Source organism: Macrobrachium rosenbergii, chromosome 25 (genome assembly GCF_040412425.1).
Source record: "Macrobrachium rosenbergii isolate ZJJX-2024 chromosome 25, ASM4041242v1, whole genome shotgun sequence".
Taxonomy (NCBI): domain Eukaryota; kingdom Metazoa; phylum Arthropoda; class Malacostraca; order Decapoda; family Palaemonidae; genus Macrobrachium; species Macrobrachium rosenbergii.
In genome coordinates this window covers 41,085,229-41,108,409 of record NC_089765.1, presented here as the reverse complement: position 1 = coordinate 41,108,409, position 23,181 = coordinate 41,085,229, and the positions used below count along the sequence as shown (strand labels likewise).

Sequence of the window (23,181 nt, the reverse complement as noted above, 5' to 3'; positions counted from 1 at the left end):
ACTTTCAATGTTTGCAATTTAGCAATGTTTGTTAGTATTTATTTGTAAGCTCGTTTAAATACAAGCAATTTACGTGTCAGTAATAAAATGCACTTCTTAAATGTTCATTTTCATCACTACATTTTTACATTCCTTTCTTATAATTTCAAGTGCACATGTATGTTGCTATGACCAATCACAGTATATTCTATGTTAAAAGCTTATGATATGTGAATCATAGCCTAAAATTCTGATGATTATTATAGTCTAACCTTTTACAATGCAGTAAACTGCTTTGATTTTGTAATTCAGTGCATGGTGCAATCCCTAGAAATTAAGCTAAAAATGATATTTTTTTATAATAAAATTGTTTCATATGTGCTTACCTAGTAATTGCTGTAGTTTCCACTTGTGCGGCAACCTAAAATTTAAAAATCGTGGCAGTGCTTCAATTGCATAGTGTAGGTGACAAGCCCTGCTCACTGAACGAGTGTGCGGCGTCATCCTGTTTGTACCCTTATGTCCATGATAGGGGAGGAGGGAGGGGTCTGATTCTGTAATTACTCAGCAAGTATATATGAAACCCAGTTTTATTATAAAAATATCTTTTTCATAAAAGTAACTTGCCGAGTAATTACATAGCTGAATCCCACATTGATTGGGGGGTGGGGTGAATGGACATATCCTAATCCAAAACATTAAGGTGTGATAATGACTTTGAAATAGAAAGGATGGCTAGCACTGAAACAATGCTTGTTGTTTCCTTACCTGGTAAGAGAGTTACTGCAGATGAATACTGCCTCTGGTTGGTGCTCATCTTAACCTGTCGTGGCGTGGCAGTTGAGCTGAGGATCACCGCTACATAAGTGGGAACCTTGCAATGGAGGATAAGCCTGTTCACTGACAAGACATACATAAAAAAAGTGCCCTTGCCCTGGGCGCTGTACCAATAAACCAGACAATGCTGTCACCTACACTGACAAAAAATCACTACCCATCCATTAAGACTGGTGGGCACTCCAGGTGACAAAAAACCACTACCCATCCAATTAAGACTGGTGGGCACTCCAGGTACAAAGTACCCCCAGGCTCCCCAAATCTCGACACTACATCAAGGCAAAGAGAGAGAGGAGAGAAAGAATATTTGCTATGCTTCTTCCCCAATACCATGCCAGCCACTGATAATGGCCTGAGGGTACTGCAATTTTCAAATAGTGCTTCGACGCCTTTAAAGTAGTGAAATGCGAAGATCGATTTGCAACTCAAAAGATCGACTGAAGAATGGACAAAAGGGACAAATTACACTTGAAGGCTTCATGCATTTTCACTTTGAACGAAGGCAAAATGTCTTCCTGAATCTGAGAAGTGCCTCGGACATCAGGTCCGTTAGGAAGAACTTCATGTTCTTCAAAAGAGGGTGAGAAGGATTCTTGACAGAACACCAGAGGTTGCTAGAAGGCCCTCTGATCTTCTTGGTCCTTCGCAGATAATATCTTAGGGCTTTGACTGGGCAAAGAACCCTTTCCTCTTCCTCCAGGCCCAGGATTTCCATTAAACTCTTTACTGTATATGGAAGGAACAAGGCCAGGGCCTGGAAGGGTCCTCGTTCTTGGCTGGGAAACCTAGGGTAAAAGAGCACACTGCGTCTCCCTGGGAGAAGCCTACCCTCTTGTCAATAGCTTGCAGTTCACTTAAATGCTTGGCAGTCACCAAAGCTACATGGAAGAGTGTCTTCCGAGTGAGGGTCTTTAGGGAAGCAGAACTGAGGGGTTCGAAAGCAGGGCCCATGAGCCACTTTAGCACAACATCTAGGTTCCAGGAAACCTGATCGGCCTTTTCTGCTTACTCTGTGCTTAAAAACCAAGGTAAGCATTGCTCGATACCCTTTAATGGTGAAAGAGGACAGACCTCTAGAGGTCCTCCGATACAGGAGGAAGTCCACAGTTTGGGTCAAACATGTCTCAAGACGAGACATTATTTCTGAGGTACCATCTATGAAAAACTGTCCACTTTGATTGGTAGATGTCGCAAGAAGATTGTTGTCTGCACTTCACAATAGCTTCCGCAGCTGCTCTTGAAAAACCTTTCACTCTGACAAGTTTCCTGACAGTCTGAAGCCTGTCACAGCAAGAGTGGGCAACCTTTGGTGGTACCTCTTGAAGTGAGGTTGTTTGAGTAGCCACTGTGTTTGGGAAGTAGCCTCGGAAAATCTACCAAAAGACATAGAAGGTCGGGGAACCATTCTTTTACGGACCAGAATGGAGCTACAAGGATCATTGAGACGTGGTGTGATACAAACTTGTTCAGCACTTCCTTCACCATGTTGAAGGGCGGGAAGGCATACAGATCCAGGCCTGACCAGTCTTGGAGCATAGCATCTGTTGCCCATGCCAGGGGATCCGGGGCTGGAGAGCAGAAGAGAGGAAGACGATTGTTTCTTGAGGTGACAAACAGGTCTAAAGTCGGTTTACCCCACAGTCTCCCAAGGTCGAGACAGACCATGGGATCCAAGGTCCACTCGGTGAGAAGGACCTGCTTCTGACGGCTCAGTTTGTCCACCAAAACGTTTAGTTTCCTTGAATAAATCAAGTGACCAGCGTTACTCAATTTTGGTATGCCCATAGTAGAAGATCCTTTGCTGCCTGTCAGAGAGAAAAGGAACGAGTGCCCCCTATTTTCAGATATATGACAGTTGGGTGGTGTGTCCTCATGGACTACCACTGTCTTGTTTTAGGTCATGGTCGAGGAGTACTGGAGACCTAGATGAATTACCTTTAACTCCCTGACATCGATATGAAGTTTCCGTTCTTCTGGGGACCACGTCCCGGAAACTTCCTGATTTCCCAGAAGGGTTCCCCAGCCTAGATACAAGGCGTCTTAGTAGAAGTCTAAGTTGGGGGTCGGAGGAAGATGAGACTTTCCCTGTGAAAGTCTTTTCGGACAGCCACCACTGGAGGTCTGATTTTATTTCCTGAAAGATGGGAAACACGACAGAGTCTGGTTGGGTTTTCCTGTCCCAGCTGGTTTTAGGTAGAACTGAAAGACTCTATGTGCAATCTGCCCAACTTGACGATGGTCTCAATGGACGACAGAGTTCCTAGTAGACTCATCCATTGGTGGGCTGAATACGATGAGAGGTTGAGAAAACTGCGGATTGTCTGGAGGCAGTTGGCAATTCTCCTAGGGGATAGAAAAGCCCAAACAGAGTGAGAGTTGAGAATCATCCCCAAATAGAGAATCTCCTGTGTTGAGGCTAACCGGGACTTTTAAAGATTTAAAAGAATTCCTAGTTCCTGAATAAGGAAAGAATGGTCTGTAGGTCCTTTGTACACTTCTCGTTCTATGGGGATCTAAGAAGCCAGTCGCCCAGGTAAAGACTGATGTTGATGCCGATCAGATGAAGCCATTTTGCGAGAGGGGATAGGACTTGAGTAAACACTTGCAGTGCCGTGGAGAGGCCGAAGCAGAGGGACCAAAGCTGAAAAATTTTCCCTGGAAGACAAACCTGAGATACTTCCTGGAGTCCAGATGGATGGGGATATGGAAGTATGCATCTTGCATGTCCAGCATTATCATCCAATTGCCCGGGTGAATGGATGACAGGACTGACTGGTTCGTCTCCATCTTGAACTTCATCTTCCTTACAAAGTGATTGCGGGCATTTATGTCTAGGACTGGTCTCCAACTCCCCAACATTTTGGGGACTACAAAAAGACGATTGTAGAAGCCCTCTATGTGGATGACCTTGACTTCTTCTATGGCTCTCTTTATAAGGAGAGAGGATACTTCCTTCAAAAGGGCCAAACGCTTCTCTGAGCCTTCTGAGTAGGCATCAAGACAATGGGAGAAGTGACCGAAGGAGGGTTCTCCATGAAAGGGATGGAGTAGCCCTCCTTCAGAATCTTGATGATCCACTGGTCTGCCCCTCTGTCATCCCACTTCTCCCAAAAATGGAGAAGTCGGGCTCTTATTGGGGCACGAAGGACTTCTTGGGCAACGTTTTGGAAAAGCTCCTCTTAATGGGTCTAGTTGGGAACCTGACATTGAAGCAGGATCTAGTTTGCAACTTGGGCTTGCTTCCATGAAAGGGATATTGTTGCAGCAGAGACCATCTTGGGTACAAACGACGACGATGACAAACTCTTGGGGCGCCTGGAAGACGGAGCTAAGAGGTCTTGAGGGACCTCTTCTGGAGGTCCGAAGCAATTTCTTCCAGCATCGACTCAGGGAAAAGGTGAAGCGAATCCAGAGGCGAAAATAATAATGCCGAACTCTGTGTGGCTCCTCTGGTGGTGAAGGAGCACCAAAGTTTTCTCTTCTTCAGAACCCTGAAAGAGAAAAGGGTTGCAAGTTCCAAAGAGCCATCCCTGATGGCTTTGTGCACAACAGCACACTGAACAAGTCCGCAGCAAAGAACTCATCTAAGTCCTTGAAGTCTTTGATCTTCTTAGCAGGGCTCCACCCGACCAGTCTCGGAAGCTGAACACCTCGAAAACCTTGAAGATGTTCTTAGCTAGGTGGTCCAGCTGTGCTGAAGAGAACATAATCTTCTCTAAAGCAAAAGCTGAATGACAGGAAGAGTCGATGAGGCTGGGGAAGTCCCCTTGGGAGGAGGCAGTGACTCCCAATGAGGGAGCTTCCCTAGTGACATATGACAGGTATCTCCTCTTAACCAAATGAGAGGGAGGATGGGCGAAAGTAGCCTTGCCTTGCTCTCTCTTAGCAGATAGCCAGTCTTCAATTTCTTTGACCACCTTTTCGGACGACGAGGAAAGAACCATCTTCGGGAGCCTAGAGCTATCTTCTGGGAGGCTCCTCACCAGGAAGGAAGAAGCAGGCGAGGCTAGGGCAGCTGGAGCGAAAAATGATGGAAAACTTGCCAACAGGTAGCAAAGAAGAACTGCATATGCTGAAGGAGAAGCAGAATCTTGCTTGATCTTTTCATCATCGGATGAGATCAGAGACAGGGATAAGTCATGAACAGACTTACAGGTGGGAGCTTCCTTGAGGAAGCTCATGATTAAAGATAAGTGGTGCTTGATGAGTGTCAATGAAGGCTTATCTTGATGCAAGGTGGGCGCTTGGCACTCAGGAGAGGTAGACAGGTGATGAATTGGCGCTGGGTACTTGGAAGCTGGTGCTGGGCGCATTGGAGGTGGCACTGGGCTCTTGGACTCGAAACTAGAAGACAAATGACTCACATCCAGAGACATGCCTTTCCAACAGCCACATCCAGAGACATGCCTTTCCAACAGCCATCTGTCGAAACCTGGGATTTTGCAACAGTATTGACTGGGGGGGGGGCGACTACCCGTGGGCAAACCCTACCAGCCTCCCTTGGACCTCTGGTATGTTTTCTCCCAGGGTTAGGGGACCAGGACAATGACCTTCGTCCAGGAGAGCCAGCAGGACCAGCAGCCACCTCCTCCACTTGCACTTCACTTGACACTATCACCAAACACTGTCCATCAGGACTTTCAGGGATGCCCCCACCTCAGACACAGAATGCACTACCAGGTTTAACTTCTTATCAAACCTGGATTCAAGGGTGGCAATGGGATCGGGGTCAGAGGCATGAGAGCTGGGCACAGGAGTATGTGGAATGATAGGAGGAGGGCTGGGATTAGAAGAAAGTGCGGGAAAGAGGGAAGAAGGAATAGACAGACTAAGATCTGACTTAGGTTTAGGGGAAGAATCTAGGCTAACAGAAGCCCTATCTCAGCATAGAGGCCGCCTTCTCTTCCTATTCCTTTCAAGTTTATTAAGGTGAGATTCAAGAACTTCCACTTTCTCTCATCCCAATCCTTGCACTCATCACAAGTATTCTCCTTAGAACATACCTGTCCTCTACATTAATGCACAGTACGTGCATCATAGCAAAACTTAGTCAGCCTAGATTTACAACCTTTGCTACAATAGCTGAACAATAGAAGCACTCGAATCAGACATAACTAATTCAACTGACAAAAGCAAATAAAAAGCTTGAAGGCTGCACAAAAGCAACGACACTTCACTGAATTCCAGCAAGAATACTAAAAAAAAAAAAAATCGTGAACCAGGCTGCAGCAGCCTGATGATGTTGCTCGTAAGCATGGCAAAAACAGAATGACGCCGCCAGCGAAGTCGTTACCACACACCCGTTCAGTGGATGGGGCTTGTCACTTACACTATGCAATTGAAGCACTACTGCAATTCTTAAATTCAAGGTTGCCGCATGAGTGGAAACTATAGCTATGTAACTACTTGGTAAATTACTTATATGAAAATTAAGTTTCTGTTATATGATACATGAGTATACACAGTACATAAAGCAGAATTTGGTAATGAACTATGTAAATTTTCAATAAAACTACCTGCACTGCTGTATGCCAGTATCAAAAGTATACTGAATACCCTGTATAAGATATAAAGCCAAAGGTCACTAATCCCTCTTCAACGTATAGCAGTGGACATAATATATAAGGTTCATAAATTAAAATTTCGCCTTGAGCAGAGAAAACTTCTGGATATGTAATGAACTGGAAATCTGGTCCAGTATATAATAGTAATTGATATACCTTGAACAAGATTCACTTGACAAATTTTATAGACTAATAGAATGGGTCCAAAGGGCTAACATATGCTAAAGAAAAACTAAAAGCAAATAATAGACAATGGAAAGCATTCTTGATGAAGACTGATTAGTCAATGCTGGATGAATATAACTACCTTATTTCCAATGCCATGGCATCCTTAAGATATAAAGAAGGTAATATCATAGAACTGCAGCCAATCAAACTGTTCACCTCATATATAGGTGTAATAGAGGATCGAGTTGTTTGTCATTAATCCACAACGTCTATGCCTGCAGGATGTGTTGTATACAGATGATTTATCTTTCCAGTAACCTTTTTTATCCTAGCATCTTGTGCTTCAGCATTTCTGCTTGCTGCTCCTACTGGTGGAGTTCAATTTCATTCCTTTAGAGGCAAAGTACCGAAAGCAAGACCAACTGCATGCTTCATTAAGGAAACGCAGCAATTCTCATAATTTGCACTACTCTGTGAAATGATCAAGCATGGCTTCAAACATCATGTGGCAATTTTCTATAATTCATTAAGAAGACAAAGTAATAGTGCATTTCTTTCTAACTACTAACCCTCTTGTATACTCAACAGGGATGTGATGTCCAATCAGTTTTGAAGATTAGCACATTTTATAATATCATTTTGAAGTATAAATACAATTCCTCAGAGAATATCTGGTATCCCTTCCCTTCTATGACTGCAAGGCAATGCAAAACCTCTTATTTACAAAATTCACAATATATTATAGTTATTTAGAAATACAGCGCAGCAGTTCTTAATTCACAAGGGATACAGCAATGTGCACTTACACTAGCATAAATGATAGTACTTTATATATAGGAAAAGGAATTATTTATAAAATACAAACACTTTATACACAATTTATGCTCAAGCAGCAATCTAAAAACGACTGACTTTACCTAACTATATGATTCATGATCGACTCATGACCTGCTTAACATTGTCAATTCAATGACAACAGTAGTAATAAAATACAAAACCATTGAATGACAGTTCATCTATGTTTTGGGCAACGTTATGCTGTTTCCCAACTTAGCATTTGCTACTACCTGGCACACGTAAATAAGCAAAGTATCTGGATAGTATTTTCATTCTTATCACAATTTAGTAAACCTGTGAAATGCTCCAAGCTTTGTTAACAAAGCCCATAATCAGTCTTTTGTGACTTTCATGTATCCAGCATATTTCTTATGATAATTTTGTTTTATTTGAAGTGTCAATAATAAGAGTAATGTTTGAGGAAGATCTGTTAAGTCACCAAATATGGCAGTCCCCGGGTTATGGCGGCTCAGACTTAGGGTATTTTTTCAAACATATTCATCAAAAAATCGGTTCCGGGTTATGGCTGATTTTCCGGATCACGATACCATAACTAGGATTGCGGCGCTGTAACTATGAGTCTGAGTGGCGTAGTTGTAGGCGCTGTAACAAGGTGAGAAAACCAGTTTAGGGAGCTGTAGCCCCTAAGAGGGTCCACTATAAGGAGGGGAGAAAACCAGTTTATTACCAGGGCAAAGCTTAAAAACCTGTTTCTTTCCCCAGGCTTACATAAGTCTCTCTCTATCTCTCTCTCATTTTTATAAATTTTCATTATGATGTTCCAGGTCACAGCGTTTTCCGACTTACGGCACGCTGCTGGAACAGAACACCCGCCATAACCCAGGGACTGCCATTCAATAATACATATGAAAAAAAATTAAACTACAATATGCACTGCAAGACTGTGAAAGTGCATTATTCTGCTGATTTCATGTGAAGCACAGCTATCACAATGCATCACGCACTTTGGTCACTATTTCTCTAAATTTCTCTATTAAGGTTGTTAAGAGATGGAAAAACCATACTAAGAATGAAATAAAAGTTTTATCAGAATTTTTATGTGTGTGTGCACAAGGTCTGTGGCCAGGATTGCTCTGCTAGAATTGTTTATAACCACCCTACTATCAATACCTCCCTCTCTCCCCTACTTGCACCATAAATTACCAATACTGTCATTTTTATCTCTTAAAGGTATTTTACTCCTGTATTGTTATTTATTGGGTACAGTATGCAAAAGTTTACAAAAACCTTATTCCATCCAAAACATGTCATACACTCCTGGAACTTGGGTAATCATATTAACATCCTTCTATTGTACGAATTCTCCTTCTTCCTTTAACCCCTGTTATAGGTTAGTGACACCATATTCTAAAGCCCCTTAAAGATATTTTACAGCACTGATACATATAAAATATTAAAATGTACAGTTTTTAAAGTAATTTTTATTACTATATTTCATATGTATTACATTATATCCAAAAAGTGCTCTTTGGCTATACATAAAACTTTTTAAACACTAATGAAACAAGAGTTCAGTGGTTTTACCACCAAACATTCTCTTTCTCTCTTTGTTCTTTGTCTGTCTTGTAATATCTTGTAAAATCAGTAATGCTGGCAATAAAGACTGTGGTACAGTTGTCTTTTTGACAACTTGTTGCTTTTTTCAGCATTATCCATTTGTCATCAAAGAAACATTTTATTGTAACCTTCATGTTTTACTTGTTTTGAATTTCAAAACTGCTTTAAATTTATATACACATTACTGTGGGTCTATCACCTTACCCTAGGGCCTCAGCAAGCCTGTAATCACAACCATCTACACAAGTGAAAATTGCTCACTATTCAAATTTAAATAATGCTCTTCAATGTACAGTATATAATCTCATACTTTATTCACCTCACTGAAACTGTGTAAATATGTAAAACACAACCCTAATTTTGTGTACTACTTAGCAAAATTTTGGGATTAATTCTTGCTAAGCATACTATCATTTAGTACACTAACTTTTTGTAAGTCAAAGATATGGAGAATGGACTCATCCCCATGTTGAATGTTTAAAGTTTTGCAGTGTTATTTTTAGCAATGATTATGATTTTTATGTTTCCCAAGCCCAGAAAAATATGGAGGGTTGGAGTAAGGAATTGTGAAATGAACCATTCAATGAGTGTCAGAAACACACTGAAAAGGTTCATTAAAAACAGCAACCCCACTAGGGATTATGCTGCGAACAACAAATTAAATATTTGCTAGAGGGCATATATTTGATCTGAATGGTGGTAGTAAAGAAACAGATTACTTTAGATTATACATGGATATTGAAGAAGTGAGTCATGTGAAGTGTGAAAATGAAACTATGGAAGGATATGGGACTTAGGAAATGATAGCACTCATGAAGTCACATTACAAACAACCAATGTATCAAAACATCACATAAAGGATTATGGGTCAAATGACAATTTTCTATGTAAGAACACATTTCCAAAACTTATGCCCATTTATAATTTTTTATAATTCATGTATAATATACAAAGTATATGTGTACTGTACAGTATTAGGAAATTTAGGCCATAAAGCTAAAAACTGGGACACTTTTGGGCCTTCAGCTCTTAAAGCAAGTACAGTAGAAATATCTACATAAGATGAAGCAAGCACAGAGTAGCTAATTAAAATTTATAGTAAAAACCATTTTTATTTAACAACATTAGTTCAATATTACAATAATTGCTACGTACCTCACTCTGAATCTGCCATGCAATGAAGTGGCCCTTCTCACTTTATTAAAAGGAAGAAAGTCATTACAACATGTTTCACTGTTAGACCCATTTGCCAAGGGTTGCTTACTGTCAGCTGGTGCCCTGTGGACACTTAAAGAGTTGGAAGACCCAGACCTATGCAGAAATTTTGTTACATATATCTTTTCACTGAAGTAATTTTTCCAGACTGACCACCCTTATAATCTGCCTTAGTCTTCCCTGTGGGAGGCTGAGGTTCTTATTCCATTCATCCAAGTCTCCTTCACCCACACTTCTTGATCTTTCTTCTCTTCTTCCTGTAAGTTGTCTCTACTCTTTCCTCCTTGTCCTCTCACAAAAATGCAGGTCTTTTCAACTACCCTTTGTATATCTTATTTCTCCTTCCACTCTGATTCAGTATCTGTTGACACTCTTCATACTCCTCAATGACTTCACTTATTAGTTCCATGTTTTTATTTTCAACTGTTTCTCTCTTCATCTGTCTTCTCTTCACTATAATTCTGTGCATAGTAATATATGTTGTGCTTGGCATGTATCACTAATATAAGTGTGCTGTACAGCATTTGTCTTTTATGTTGTCCATTTTTCTCATCAAAATAATGTTCTTGCTTCACTCCAATATTTTAAACTTTTCTCTGGGATTCTTGAACATTAGTGTTCAGGAACCTCCATACTTTGCTTTGGCAAATTTCCAACTGCTTCTTCCTTACATCCTTTCTCAAATGATAAGTTCTCCCACATCATCCCCAATAGCAAACTTTTCAACTGCGGCACTTCCACCATGATAAGTCTCCCCTTTTTTTGTGGGTATACTGAGAATGCCTGCATCACGTTACCAAAATTAAGTTCAATCTTTATGGTCCTTACTCCATATACTATATTTGCTAATATCATTCCCTGACAGTTTTTTACTTCTTTGCTGTTGTTAAAATAATGATTTTTCAAAAGCAGAACTATTTCAGATTCTTAAATCTCTTCAAAGTAAGTTTAAACCAATATGATCCTCCAAGATGAGGACACAGGAAAAAGGATGCACATGCATAAAATTAAAAATGTTATATGAAAAATTTGTAAACAATTCGCAAAAAATAGCTTCAGTGGTACTAAGTTTGACTTACATATCAGCCCTAAAGCTGACACAATAAAAACCCAAGGAAACCTGGGAGATGAAGGCTAAAAATTTATCGAAGACTGTATTATTGCCAAGGGAAACGTCCACTTCATAATGTTTAAGTTGGCAATCTTGCCCTTTTTGATTCGCAACATTTGGCAACTTACACAGACAAGATTCTCGATTGGACATCATTCTATGATAATATCTTCTGTATATATTAAGAGAAGGACACCATGATAGTTACCTCTCCAGTCATTAGTTGATGAATGCTAAATGATACTGAAATTAAGGACTTTAGTCCTATTGGTATGCATGAGTCCATGAAAATAAATGAAGGATTCTTTTAATTCTATGAGTTTCCCAAAAATCTTATCTTATAAACTGTGAGACCTTCAATCTAATTTTATGTTTTAACCCAAAATATTTCTATGCACACAAGTATTAATTTTTGAGTTGTAAGCATTGGGTAATGACCTGTTTACATTACAAAATACTTCAAGTTATTAAAGAAAGAAACTCTTGAGCATCTGTAAAATCTGAACCAGCATTACCATCCAAAAATTGTCAATTAAAAGACAGGATACAGCAAAGGTAGCTATTCATAAGCTTATAATGAAATGTCAGTAGTATGTATAGAGCATTGACAAAGTTGTTATAAAATTTACTTTTTCTTACGACCACGTTTCTTTTTTTCTGGAGGAGCACAGCGCTGCTGATGTTGAGATACACATCGAGGACAATACCAATTAACTTCTTCGTTTGGTGCAACCTGAATACCAACACACACCCTGGAAAACAGCTCAGAATGATGAACATGTACATAACATGAGGACATTAAAAATATTCCTTGTAAATATTAATTGTTTTTAGTATTATAAATTAGTTTACCACAGCAAGTAAGTCCCATTTCTAGACTCTGAAGGGCTCACATGAAGGATTTGTTCTTGCATGGGAAATTAAAATTTGAGTAAGGTAAAGTTCAGACATTACACAGCAGGGATACTGCAAAACCCACAGTAACAGCTACAGCTTGCCATGCTATGCACACAGTAACTGGCAACTCCCAACATGCTTGATAATATAATTTTGTCTACTATATAAAGCACTTTTTTTAAACAACCACTGATAATTAACAAATAAACAATTTTAAAATAAAATATGGAGGACATTTACTTCATTACACTTCAAAATCTACTATAATGACATATAATCTTGTGAATCTTCAAGAGGAGGTAATATCAAAATTAAATCTTTACATAAGGTATGATAAATATTAATATCAAGTAATCACTAACTGCCCTACCTAGTTAGCTGTAAAAAACATCAGTTTAGATCACAGACGCTCTATACTACCAATACAGAAGCAGATCTGTTTATGTATTATTAAATATTTTAACTAGATCAATTATTTGAAACACTTAACTCTGATAGGGCAGACTTATCTACTGGTGTATGGCATACTTGCAAATAGGCCCAGAAATCCTTTGGTAAAATGAAGCACGGACTATTTATTGTTGACCTTTTCACAGCTCTCAGTTTTTCCCATACCTTTTGCTTGTTCTGGTTTACTCTTTACTTCATTCATCTTTGATTCTGTCATTTTTAATTCACTTCTAGTACTGGATTATCCCTTTTTTCCTACCAATGAGTAGTATAAATTCTTTTTCAGCAACCAATCATTTGCTTTTTTCTATTGTTTTTTGCAGTTAAGATTTCTTCTGAACACATATGTGGTGATGTTTTAGCTAATTATTTTGTGGTTATGTGCTGCTGTTCATCCTCTGTCATTATTTATCAGCCTGTTTTGGTTATGCCCCTTTGTGCTTTTAATAGGTAATTTATTTATCATCCTCATTACTTTTTAATCAAAATGTGGAAGTCAATACACTTGTAAATGCTGGCTCTTAGCAAAGTCAGTCAACCTTCGTAAGTTTCATCCATCCAATGCTGGGGGGGGTTTAGTTATTAACTTTTGGTGCTTGTCATCATAACTCATCTTCCTTCCTTTTCCTCGTCTTGTAAGCCTTGTTGGACTGCTATGTGGACATATTTTTTGTTATCTACACTGGATTTTTGCCTTGTTTCAATCACATCTAGTTCTTTTTCTCCAACTTTATGGCAACAACTTGGCATCCTCCTACCTATGGATCTTTTTTTTCAAACTTTATGGCAACAACTTGGCACCCTCCTACCTAAGTACCTATTCAAGCTATGTCAAAGTATAATAAGTTTTTAATGAAACAAATGAAATTTAAGTTTTCAGTATAAGCCCAGTCTCTTTCCAACATCTCTTTCCTTTTCACCTGGTTCAGACAATACAACCAGTGATCCATTTTGCCACCAGGGGACTTCTGAAACTGGTTGTGCATGTACTGTATGCCAGTGTTATCAGGTCTGCTACTACTGCTATTCTTTTATTTAAGTACAGGTTGACCATCACTAATCCGGCATCACTGGGACCTGGAGGGTGCCGGATTAGCCATTTATTAGGCTAGAATACACGAAACCCAGTAGCTAAGCACATCATCTTAGACTTAAAATATCCCATAAATCAGTACAAGTTGGATAATAAAGAAAAGACAATTTTCAAATACAGGTAGTGCTCGAGTTACGATAATTCGGCTTACGATATTTCGAGTTTACGATTACGATGGGGTTAGCAATTAATACCGGTACGAAAATATTTAGGAAATATTTTCAGAATTCGCGCAGGCGCAGGCAGCACGTACAATAAGGCAGCAAGAGAGACCAACTTACAATAGAAAAACTTCTTTTCCTCCATCTCTTTATTCCATCTGCTTGTTAAAAAAGTAATAGAGAATGATAAAAGTATTGTTAGTAACGTTATACTCTTGCAAAAATGCGTACAGCCATAAAGAACCATATGGGAAACTGTTGTTTTGCTAATAATCGTATCGATAACAACTGTTTTGCTTGTATTTCAACCATCGTACGGTAATACAAAATTACCGTAGTTATGTTACAAATGACGTTAAGTACTGTACAATAGGACTGATATATTTTTTACACTATACCCTTATTCGCTTTGGAGAAAAGATCGGCAGGGAAATATACTGCTACAGTAACTTAAAGCTGTAAGTTGTAGCTGAAGCTGAGAAAACAATGTTCAAGCTGCCAATGACTATAAGTTATCGTGCATCGGCAACATGGATGAAACTTGACCATAAATAAAACTGGAGAGAATGTATTTTAATCAAAACTACTGGGCCTGAAAGAATACAAATTACTACTGTTTTCACGCAGATAAAAGATAAATACGTAAAGCTCATATTGTGATGAAATCAAGAGAAAATAGCGAACAGAATCTTGATTTTTTTTTACACAAAACAAACATGCCCCCAAAATGGCCAGCCGGGATTCCCGCGAACATCATATATTAACGAAAAAATAGCTAAATTAATTTCACAACGAAACGTATTCAATTTATATTTCGACTTAAAACACTTCGTATAACGAAAAATATCCGTGTCCCAAATAAATAAAGTATCCATATTCATTTACGCTAACTAGAAGCAAGAAAAGCGCTTTGAACTTAGTTAAATGCGGCGAAATAAACACCGTGATACCGATTCCCAAAACAAAACATTGATCGCAATTTATAACACAATTGGAAAACTTTTTAAAAGATCCATGAAAAAGATGCACATTTGTTATGTTGATGTTTGTATAATACTGTTAATATGTGAATAGAGTTCAGTATAATGTAGGCTAGGCTACCAGTTTGTTGATGCAACACACTGCGCCACCAAGTCGAAGCGGCTGGTGAGCGAGTTAGCGCAGCGACCTGGGAAATTTGAAAATTAGTGCGGAAACATTGGCAATTACTCTAGCCGAAATTTGTGCCGGATTACTGATTGTTCCGGACTACTGATTGCCGGATTAGTGATGGTCAACCTGTAATGGGTTTGAACTGAAAAAATATATTTTAAATTTTCAATCTCACAATACAAGCATAGTTAAAATCTCAGTTCTCATAGGGATGACTGTTTAAACTCTGAAATGGTAATAACCACTTAAAACTTCCTTATAGCTCACAAAAATACCTATCTGTAAGTGTGCTCAAGGTAGGGGTCTAAGTTTTTTCCAACAATTTTTCTCCAATAAGTCCTAGCAAAAAGTATCTGAACACCACAATATTCCTTCCAAGTTTAATGGCTAACAGAAAATTCAAGGGAATAGATCTAGCAGTACTTACAGTGGTGAAGTTAATGATGTCAGCAGAACATTTGACAGATGTCAACCAAAATTAAAATGGGCCACAAAACCAAACTGAATTAAAAGATGACATTCCCCTCCCATTTCCCCTTAGATATTAACACAACTACCATAGGTGTCTTAAGTTACTGTGTTCTTCCACCTTCCTTTTCTATACTAAATTTTCCTGCAGTTTACACAAAAGCGCAAGATGCTGTAATAACACTTTCTTTGATACCCTTGTTTCCATTATATAACTTTTAAAAGGATGAAAAACACCAATAACTTACCAATGGTACCAGTCATCGCATGTATCACAGCCAATCATTGGAGTTCCATCATCTTGTTTTCCACAAGTAGGGCATATCCAGACTTCATTGCCCTGATCATCCTGAAAGGGGTTGATTGCAAGTAAATTTACCTTCATAACATTCAAACTGCCTTTGGAGGTAATATTTAAAAGATACTACAATGTCATCCAAAATACAAAAAACATCACAATTGTTTAATGATGACAGCTTACCTATACTAAAAATGATAAGACAGAACTTACAACAAAATGACCAATAGGTCCAACGGTTTCGGTCAAAAGACCAGTACTCTGCTGCTCTTGCTTCTTTGATTTGGGAGGTTCTGGTGGAGATGCATGTATAACTGGGGGTGGAACTGGTGGCTGAACAGGAGGAGGTATATTTACTCGACTACTTGACGGATTAACCATAGCCGGTACAGGTGGATTTGATACAGGTGGTGGTCTACCAGTATCTTTAGGAGGCTTTTCCTTCTTCTCTTTCTTTTCACGTGACTTTTTACTCCCTGAAAATAAAAGTAATCTTACAGTGAAACTTGCAAAACATGCCACAGAAACAAATTTCAGTACAAATTTAATTAGAACTACCTATTTGGGAGCAAATTACAATAAACTGCCAACTTGAACTATGCTGACAATGCTTTCTGACTGAGTGCCAATGATTTAAGTATTAACCAAGAAAATAATTTATGTAATTAAAATGTTAACCAAGAAAATAATTTACATAATTATCTACATTTAATTATACCCATAACAGCTGACAAAGCTAAAGGGATTGTCTTTAACTTTCATAAAATGGCTATAAAGAGTCAGGTTTACCATGTTATAACAAAAAAATGTTTATCAAGTGAGGCTTTGTTAACACAAAAGAGATTGCTGTGAGCTAATTTAACTGTAAAGCAAAAATTAAAAAAGACCCAGTCAGAAGAATACAACATGGAAACTTAAAAAAATAAAGTGAAAAAGAATATCAAGTAAAAGTGATGACAAATATAACATCAAACAGTAGTCGTGGGAACTGATGCAAGAAGGCATACAAAAGGCAAGCAGAGTGACTCCAACAATGTTCCATCTTGGCCACTAAGGCAGGCAATGACTGTGGTCTTGTCAGTCATGACAAAAGCCTGGGCGCTTAAGATGACAGCCTGAACCTGGAGGATGTTGATGTGCAGGTGGCTTTCCTCCATGGACTAGGTTCCTTGACCCTGACAACCTTCAAGGTTTCCCCCAGCCTGACACTGATATGTCTGAGAACATGAGAAGCTCCAGGCTCTGTGAGACATTGGCATTCCTTTGAGTTGGTTTGGTGATTGCTCCACCAACAGATGTTGCAAAGGCAGCAACAGTTGTTGGCATCTTGGCAGTTTGTGACATTGAGGTAGTATGCCAACAAGAGGCCAGCTTAAGTTTGAAGGAGCAAAGGCAAAAGTACCTGAGGGAAACCTAATTCTTCCAGGACACAGGATGACTCATCACCTACCAGGCCCAAGTGAAGGAGCAAGGTGTCATGGGCACTCATCCATGGTTCTGAAAAGATGACCAACTCTGTCCTAAACGGGACAGGCTAATTCTGTCACTGTGTCCACTCACTTGTCCAAGTAGAGGGCAACAGGTCATACTTCTCACCACTGATCTTTGATTCCATGGACCAACAGAGCTCCAGAAGGACCTGTAAATGAACCTGCAGCTCATGCTTGGAAGCCAGCACTTACTAATTGTCTAGGTGATATAGAAGATTCAACCCTGGATGGTGGACCCATGAGGTCACTGAAGTTAAAATTCTGAGCAAGTCCTGAGGGGTAGTAAATACATTACAGCAAAAGGCTAGGAATTGGATCATGAGGCTCCATCAAATGAAATCAAGGTACTTCCTGCAAGGCAGGTGGATAGGGATGTGAAAATATGCAACTCACAAGTCTACAGAAGCAAGGATTGAATTAGTATAGATTACCTGGTATTGCATGAAAACACAACTAACCCCTTCAAGGGCTTAACAAATGGAGGTCCCAATAAAAATGAGATAAATTTGCTGCACATGTAGGCTTAGGCAAAATAAAAATTAAAACCTTTTAAAACAAAAATTATTAAAGCAAGCTGAACAAGTGAAAAGAACCAGAGGTAACCACTGATGAGTGGGACAAACAAGAAACGGGGTTAAAAAAAAACCTCAAGCAAAAAAAAGTCCCAATAATGTTATGCTGACACCGTGACCATCAAAATACAACCCTCTTAACACCCAATGAACTGAAATAAAATTAAATGGAAAAACAATTCCAGCAAAACTGAAGTTAATCCATAAACATGTGATACTTCATGGGAATGAAACAAGGATAGTAGGCTACTCACAGTAACAAGACTTGACAGCGTAATAGCGGTCAGTTACAGGCACAATGCAGTGAAAATGGAAAATGATATAGCATGTGATACAACTAAGGAAAAGCTAGTTTTTGAGAGAAAGCAGCACAGCCAAAGACGATGGAGGCACGTGGTTTCTTGTAAAGATGGTGGCACTGGCTAAGCATTCACAATGGTTTTCTTCTCTTTGTATACTCTGCTTTGTGCACCTGTGTATTCTACACAATGAAATACTATTTCAAGTCGAACAAGTCATATAAATGAATGAAGGCTCTGAGAATCCTTTGGTGACCATTACAGGCAGTCCCTAGTTATTGGCAGGGTTCCGTTTCTGAGGGTGTGATGATGTTCCGTTTCTGAGGGTGTGATGATAACTGAAAATCGGCGACTTCAGCGCTTTTTCAGCGATTTTCGGGGTTTATCGGCGCCGAAAAGTGCCGATTTTCAGTTATTGGCGCCTCTGTTAGGTATGTATCAGCGCCAATACCCAATTATTGGCGCCGATAAGCGGAAATCGGCAATTTTTGGCGCCGAAAATTGCCGATTTTCGTCGCTAGACAAGCCCATAAAACCAAATCACTGTTAACCGAGCCCGCCGTTAACTGGGGACTGCCTATACTTAAATCTGACACTGTTACAACATCTTATCTATATTCTACCATTCACTCATGCTCTTAAGTTTCTGTGAATTTTCTCATCAATAGCAAGGACATCTTTATCTGTTCTTCTAACAGTGGATGAATTTTTGACTGCATTCTTACATCCTTAACTGACTATAAGAGCAAGGATCCAGCTAGTCCAACAATGACGCTAGTTTTCTATAATGTGTAGAATTACTAATTGCTTGTACCAATGCAAGTTTCCTGACAAGAAGTTTGTGATTTCTCAATAATATTTCTAGTAATAACACCTAAAATAAAAATTTCTTATAGAGGTATATTTCAAAACATTCAATGGCAGACAACATTGGAATGTTCCACTATATCCCTGTTGATACCAATTAGAAAGTTTAAGCAGACTGCTGAAAGCAGATGCAATCCTAAATAATAATTGATTTGTTTTGTTATAAGAAATGGCAGCAGGTTCAGTAAGTACAAGGGATTTGGAGTCATTACTAAAGTTACACAGCATGACCTTTTACACCTTTATAGTATTCTACTGTTTGCTGTAAAGGTGTTCACAAGCATATGCAAGAACTCACGGCACACGCAGTGGGGCCAGGTGGTTAGTACCCATTCCCGCCACTGGGAGGCGGGTATCAGGAACCATTCCCATTTTCTATTCAGATTTTCTAGTGCCACTGTCTCCTGAGGGGAGGTGGGTGGGCACTATGATTATATATATCTGCCAGGTAAGTATGAACAAACTTTATTTTATCATTAAAATATCATTTTGTTCATGCGACTTACCTGTCAGATATATATATAGCTGAATCCCACCATTGGAGGTGGGAAGAGACAGAATAGGATTTAGGAAACAAATATATGTAGGCGATTGACGCCTTGGTTCCTTACTTGTTAGCATAGCTGACTTCGTGATTACCGTCACCCAAGCCTGCTTCTGCTTTACTAGAGTCTCCAGCAAGGTAGTTTTTAAAGACCTAGTTTTATAGCTGAGTGAGTTCTAGATGATCTGTCCAATTGGGCATGACCACAATGGGACTAGATCATTATAGACCAATTTCTACAGAAATAAATTCCTCTAACTCTTCATCACCACCAATTGAACTCCGGCCCATCGAATGACAGTCTGAAGCTCAACAGTTCGGCCAACAAAGGGCTCCCAAGGTAGTGACCTATATAGCTGGTGAGTTCTAGATGATCTGTCCACGGGGCGTGACCACAATGGGACTAGATCATAAGACCATACTGTGAGGGCAAAAGGAGCAAAGACCAACCACCTGACCGAGGCGTCAACAGGTCCTGGAAGCCAGATCGGTGGGAAGTCCCCAACCCTCTACAGCTTTCGACATGCCCTCTCCTGGTCCTGGGAGTCCGACAGAGGTCCAGGCCTAATGAAGCGTTAGCATAGCTGACTAAAAACACAAAATCAAGATTACTATCACCCTAAGCTCTAAAGGATTCTGCTTCGCTCTAGAGTCACCAGCAAGGTAGTGACCAGGTATAGCTGGTGGGAGTTCTAGATGATCTGTCCACTCTCCCTGGTCCTGGGACCACAATGGGACTAGATCATATGGGGGCGATCATACTGTGAGGGCAAAATCAAGATTAGCAACGACCAACCACCTGACCTAGAGCGTCAACAGGTCCTGCCGAAGGACGCCAGATCGGGGAAGCCCCGTAACCCTCTTGCGGCTTTCGACATGCCCTCTCCTGGTCCTGGGAGTCCGACAGAGGTCCAGGCCTAGAAGCGTTATGGGACCGATCTGATGTAAAAAACAAAATCAAGATTAAAATATACTTCCTAACCTCTAAAGGATAGGATGAGTATCGCTCTCTGCCCGCAACACTGTGTCTGCAGAAGCGACAACAGGTCCTGCCGAAGGGACGTCAGATCGGTGGGAAGCCCCCCGTAACCCTCTTGCGGCTTTCGACTTGCCCTCTCCCTGGTCCTGGGAGTCCGACAGAGGTCCAGGCCTAGAAGTGTTATGGGGCCGATCTGGAGTGCGGAAACGTATGGTCCTAGCGAATAGCAGTCTTCGTATGTCGTCTTCATGTCCCGCAAGTAATGTGAAGCGAACACCGAATTGCTTCGCCAGAAGGTGGTACCCAGAAGATCTCTAAGGGACATGTTCTTCTGGAAAGCCACCGAGGTTGCAATGGCTCTAACTTCGTGAGCCTTAACTTTCAAAAGACTCAAGTCACTGTCTTGAACGTCGGAAAGTGCGTCTAAAATGGTGCTTCTAAAAAAGAACGCCAGTGCATTCTTAGAAAGAGGCAAATCCGGCCTCTAGACAGAGCACCACAGGCTGTCCGAAGGACCTCGACTTTCCTGAGTCTTCTGCAAATAAAATTTGAGAGCCCTGACAGGACATAGGACTCTTTCTGGTTCTTGTCCGAGAATTTCCGTCATACCCTTAATCTCGAAGGTCCTGGGCCAAGGGGTAGACGGGTTCTCGTTTTAGCAAGAAACATAGGGCTTAGAGAACATACTGCATTATGGCCTCTAAAACCTACATGTTTACTGACAGCCTGAAGTTCACTAACTCTCTTCGCCGTCGCCAGAGCAGTTAGGAAAATAACCTTCCTTGTCACATTCTTGAGACGCCAAAGAAAGAGGCTCGAAGGTATTTGACATAAAAATTTAGGACGACATCCAGGTTCCAGGGAGGCGTCCTGGAATGAGGTACCTTGACAGTCTCAAAGGATCTCAAGAGATCGTGAAGATCCTTGTTGTCGGCTGATAGTCTGAATGCAGTTAGACTCAGAGCGGGGGGAAGTTTTGTGGTACTTTTCGAAATGGGGCTGCCTGAGCAGAGCAGACTCTCAGGGAAGCGTCCCCACTAGGAAGCCCAAGACCTCTGTGAATCATTCTGCCGCTGGCCAAAGGGGCGATCAACGTCATCCTCGTCCCTTCCGGCGCTGAGAACATCCTGATTACCTCCCCAGAATCTTGAAGGGAGGAAAGGTGTAGGATCCAAACCCTTCCAGTCCCAGAGGAGGGCATCTACTGCTCGGGAGAGCAGTATAGAGGAGCCTCTTTGTCCTGGACGTCGTGAAGAGATCCACCAAGGGACGTCCCCATAACCTCCACAGCTCCTGACACCTCCCCTGAAGGGTCCACTCGGTCGGCAGAACGCTGTCGACTGAGAAGATCGTGGATATTCCCACTCCTGCGAACCTCGTAAAGATGATGATCCCCAGCGCATGGGCCCAAAGCAGGATTTCCTTCGCCAGGGCGAACAGGGACCGGAACGAGTTCCTCCCTGTTTCTTGAGGTATGCCAGGGCTGTGGTGTTGTCTGAATTTACTTATGCGACTCGGCCTGACACTTGGCTCTCGAAGGATTGAAGGGCCAGCAGGATCGCCCCTAATTCCTTGAGATTGATGTGCCAGGACACCTGTTCCCCTCTCCAGGTGCCTGACACTTTCTCCCCTCCTAGTGTTGCTCCCCATCCCTCCCTGGGAGCGAGGAAAACAACACCAGGTCGGGGCTCTGAAGGCATAGAGAAACCCCTTCTGCCAACCTCGAGGGTCGAGCCACCACCTCAGGTGATTCTTGACAACAGGAGAGATCTTCAGGGTCTCCTCTAGATTCTCCTTGTCTATCCAGTTTTCCGCCAGGAAAAACTGGAGCGAAGACCTGAGATGAAGTCTTCCCAGGGAAAACAAACTCCTCCAGCGAGGAAATGGTCCCCAGCAAACTCATCCATTCCCTCACCGAGCATGTTTCCTTCCCTAGGAAGGATGAGACTTTTTCTAAGCATTGCTGCTGACGTTCCTGGGATGGAAAAGCTTGAAAAGCCACTGAATCCATCTGAATCCCTAGATAGACGATGGGATGGACTGCGTCGGGATCAGATGGGACTTTTCTTCGTTCACTAGAAGTCCTAGGGACTTCGTCAACTCTAAATTCGCATTCAGGTCCTCCAGACACTTTGACTGTGAAGAGGCTCGGATGAGCCAATCGTCCAGGTAAAGCGAGATACGAATACCCTCCAAGTGAAGCCATCTCGCCACATTTCTCATGATAATCGTGAAGATCATGGGAGCTGAGCTTAGCCCGAAGCAAAGAGCTCGGAATTGAAACACTCGTCCCCCTAGTACAAACCTCAGGTAATTCCTCGACTGGGGATGTATGGGAACGAGAAAGTAAGCGTCCTGTAAGTCCAGAGCGACCATCCAATCTCCTGGTCTTAATGCTCCTTTGTTTTAGGCGGGGCTCCGCCTCTGGAAAGACCTCTACCTCGGGGAGACGATCTCGAGGAAGAAGCTCCTCCACGAGCAGGCTTCTGCTTCCTGGAGGTCTGACCCGACAACGACATCAAAGGGACTGCCGGGCGTCTTGACGAGTGGGCCAAGAGGTCTTGAGTGGCCTTCTCCTTAAAGCTGGAGGAGAGATCCTTGATCAAGGACTGGGGGAAGAGA

At 41.0% G+C, this 23,181-nt stretch overlaps 1 protein-coding gene and 1 long non-coding RNA gene across 3 annotated transcripts in view; one reads left to right on the top strand and one right to left on the bottom strand.

The window, feature by feature from the left end:
• Taf3 (TBP-associated factor 3) overlaps positions 1-23,181 on the bottom strand; it is a 161,747-nt gene that overhangs the window by 5,281 nt on the left and 133,285 nt on the right. For both annotated transcript variants that reach the window (XM_067127472.1, XM_067127473.1), the window contains 3 exons: positions 16,022-16,284; positions 15,759-15,859; positions 11,919-12,041 (listed from right to left, as the gene is read on the bottom strand). In XM_067127472.1, coding sequence (XP_066983573.1) covers positions 11,919-12,041; positions 15,759-15,859; positions 16,022-16,284 — 487 coding nt within the window. The remainder of the gene's footprint in view (positions 1-11,918; positions 12,042-15,758; positions 15,860-16,021; positions 16,285-23,181) is intronic.
• The window catches only part of LOC136852600 (uncharacterized), a 136,012-nt gene that overhangs the window by 79,370 nt on the left and 33,461 nt on the right, over positions 1-23,181 (top strand). The window lies entirely within an intron of this gene.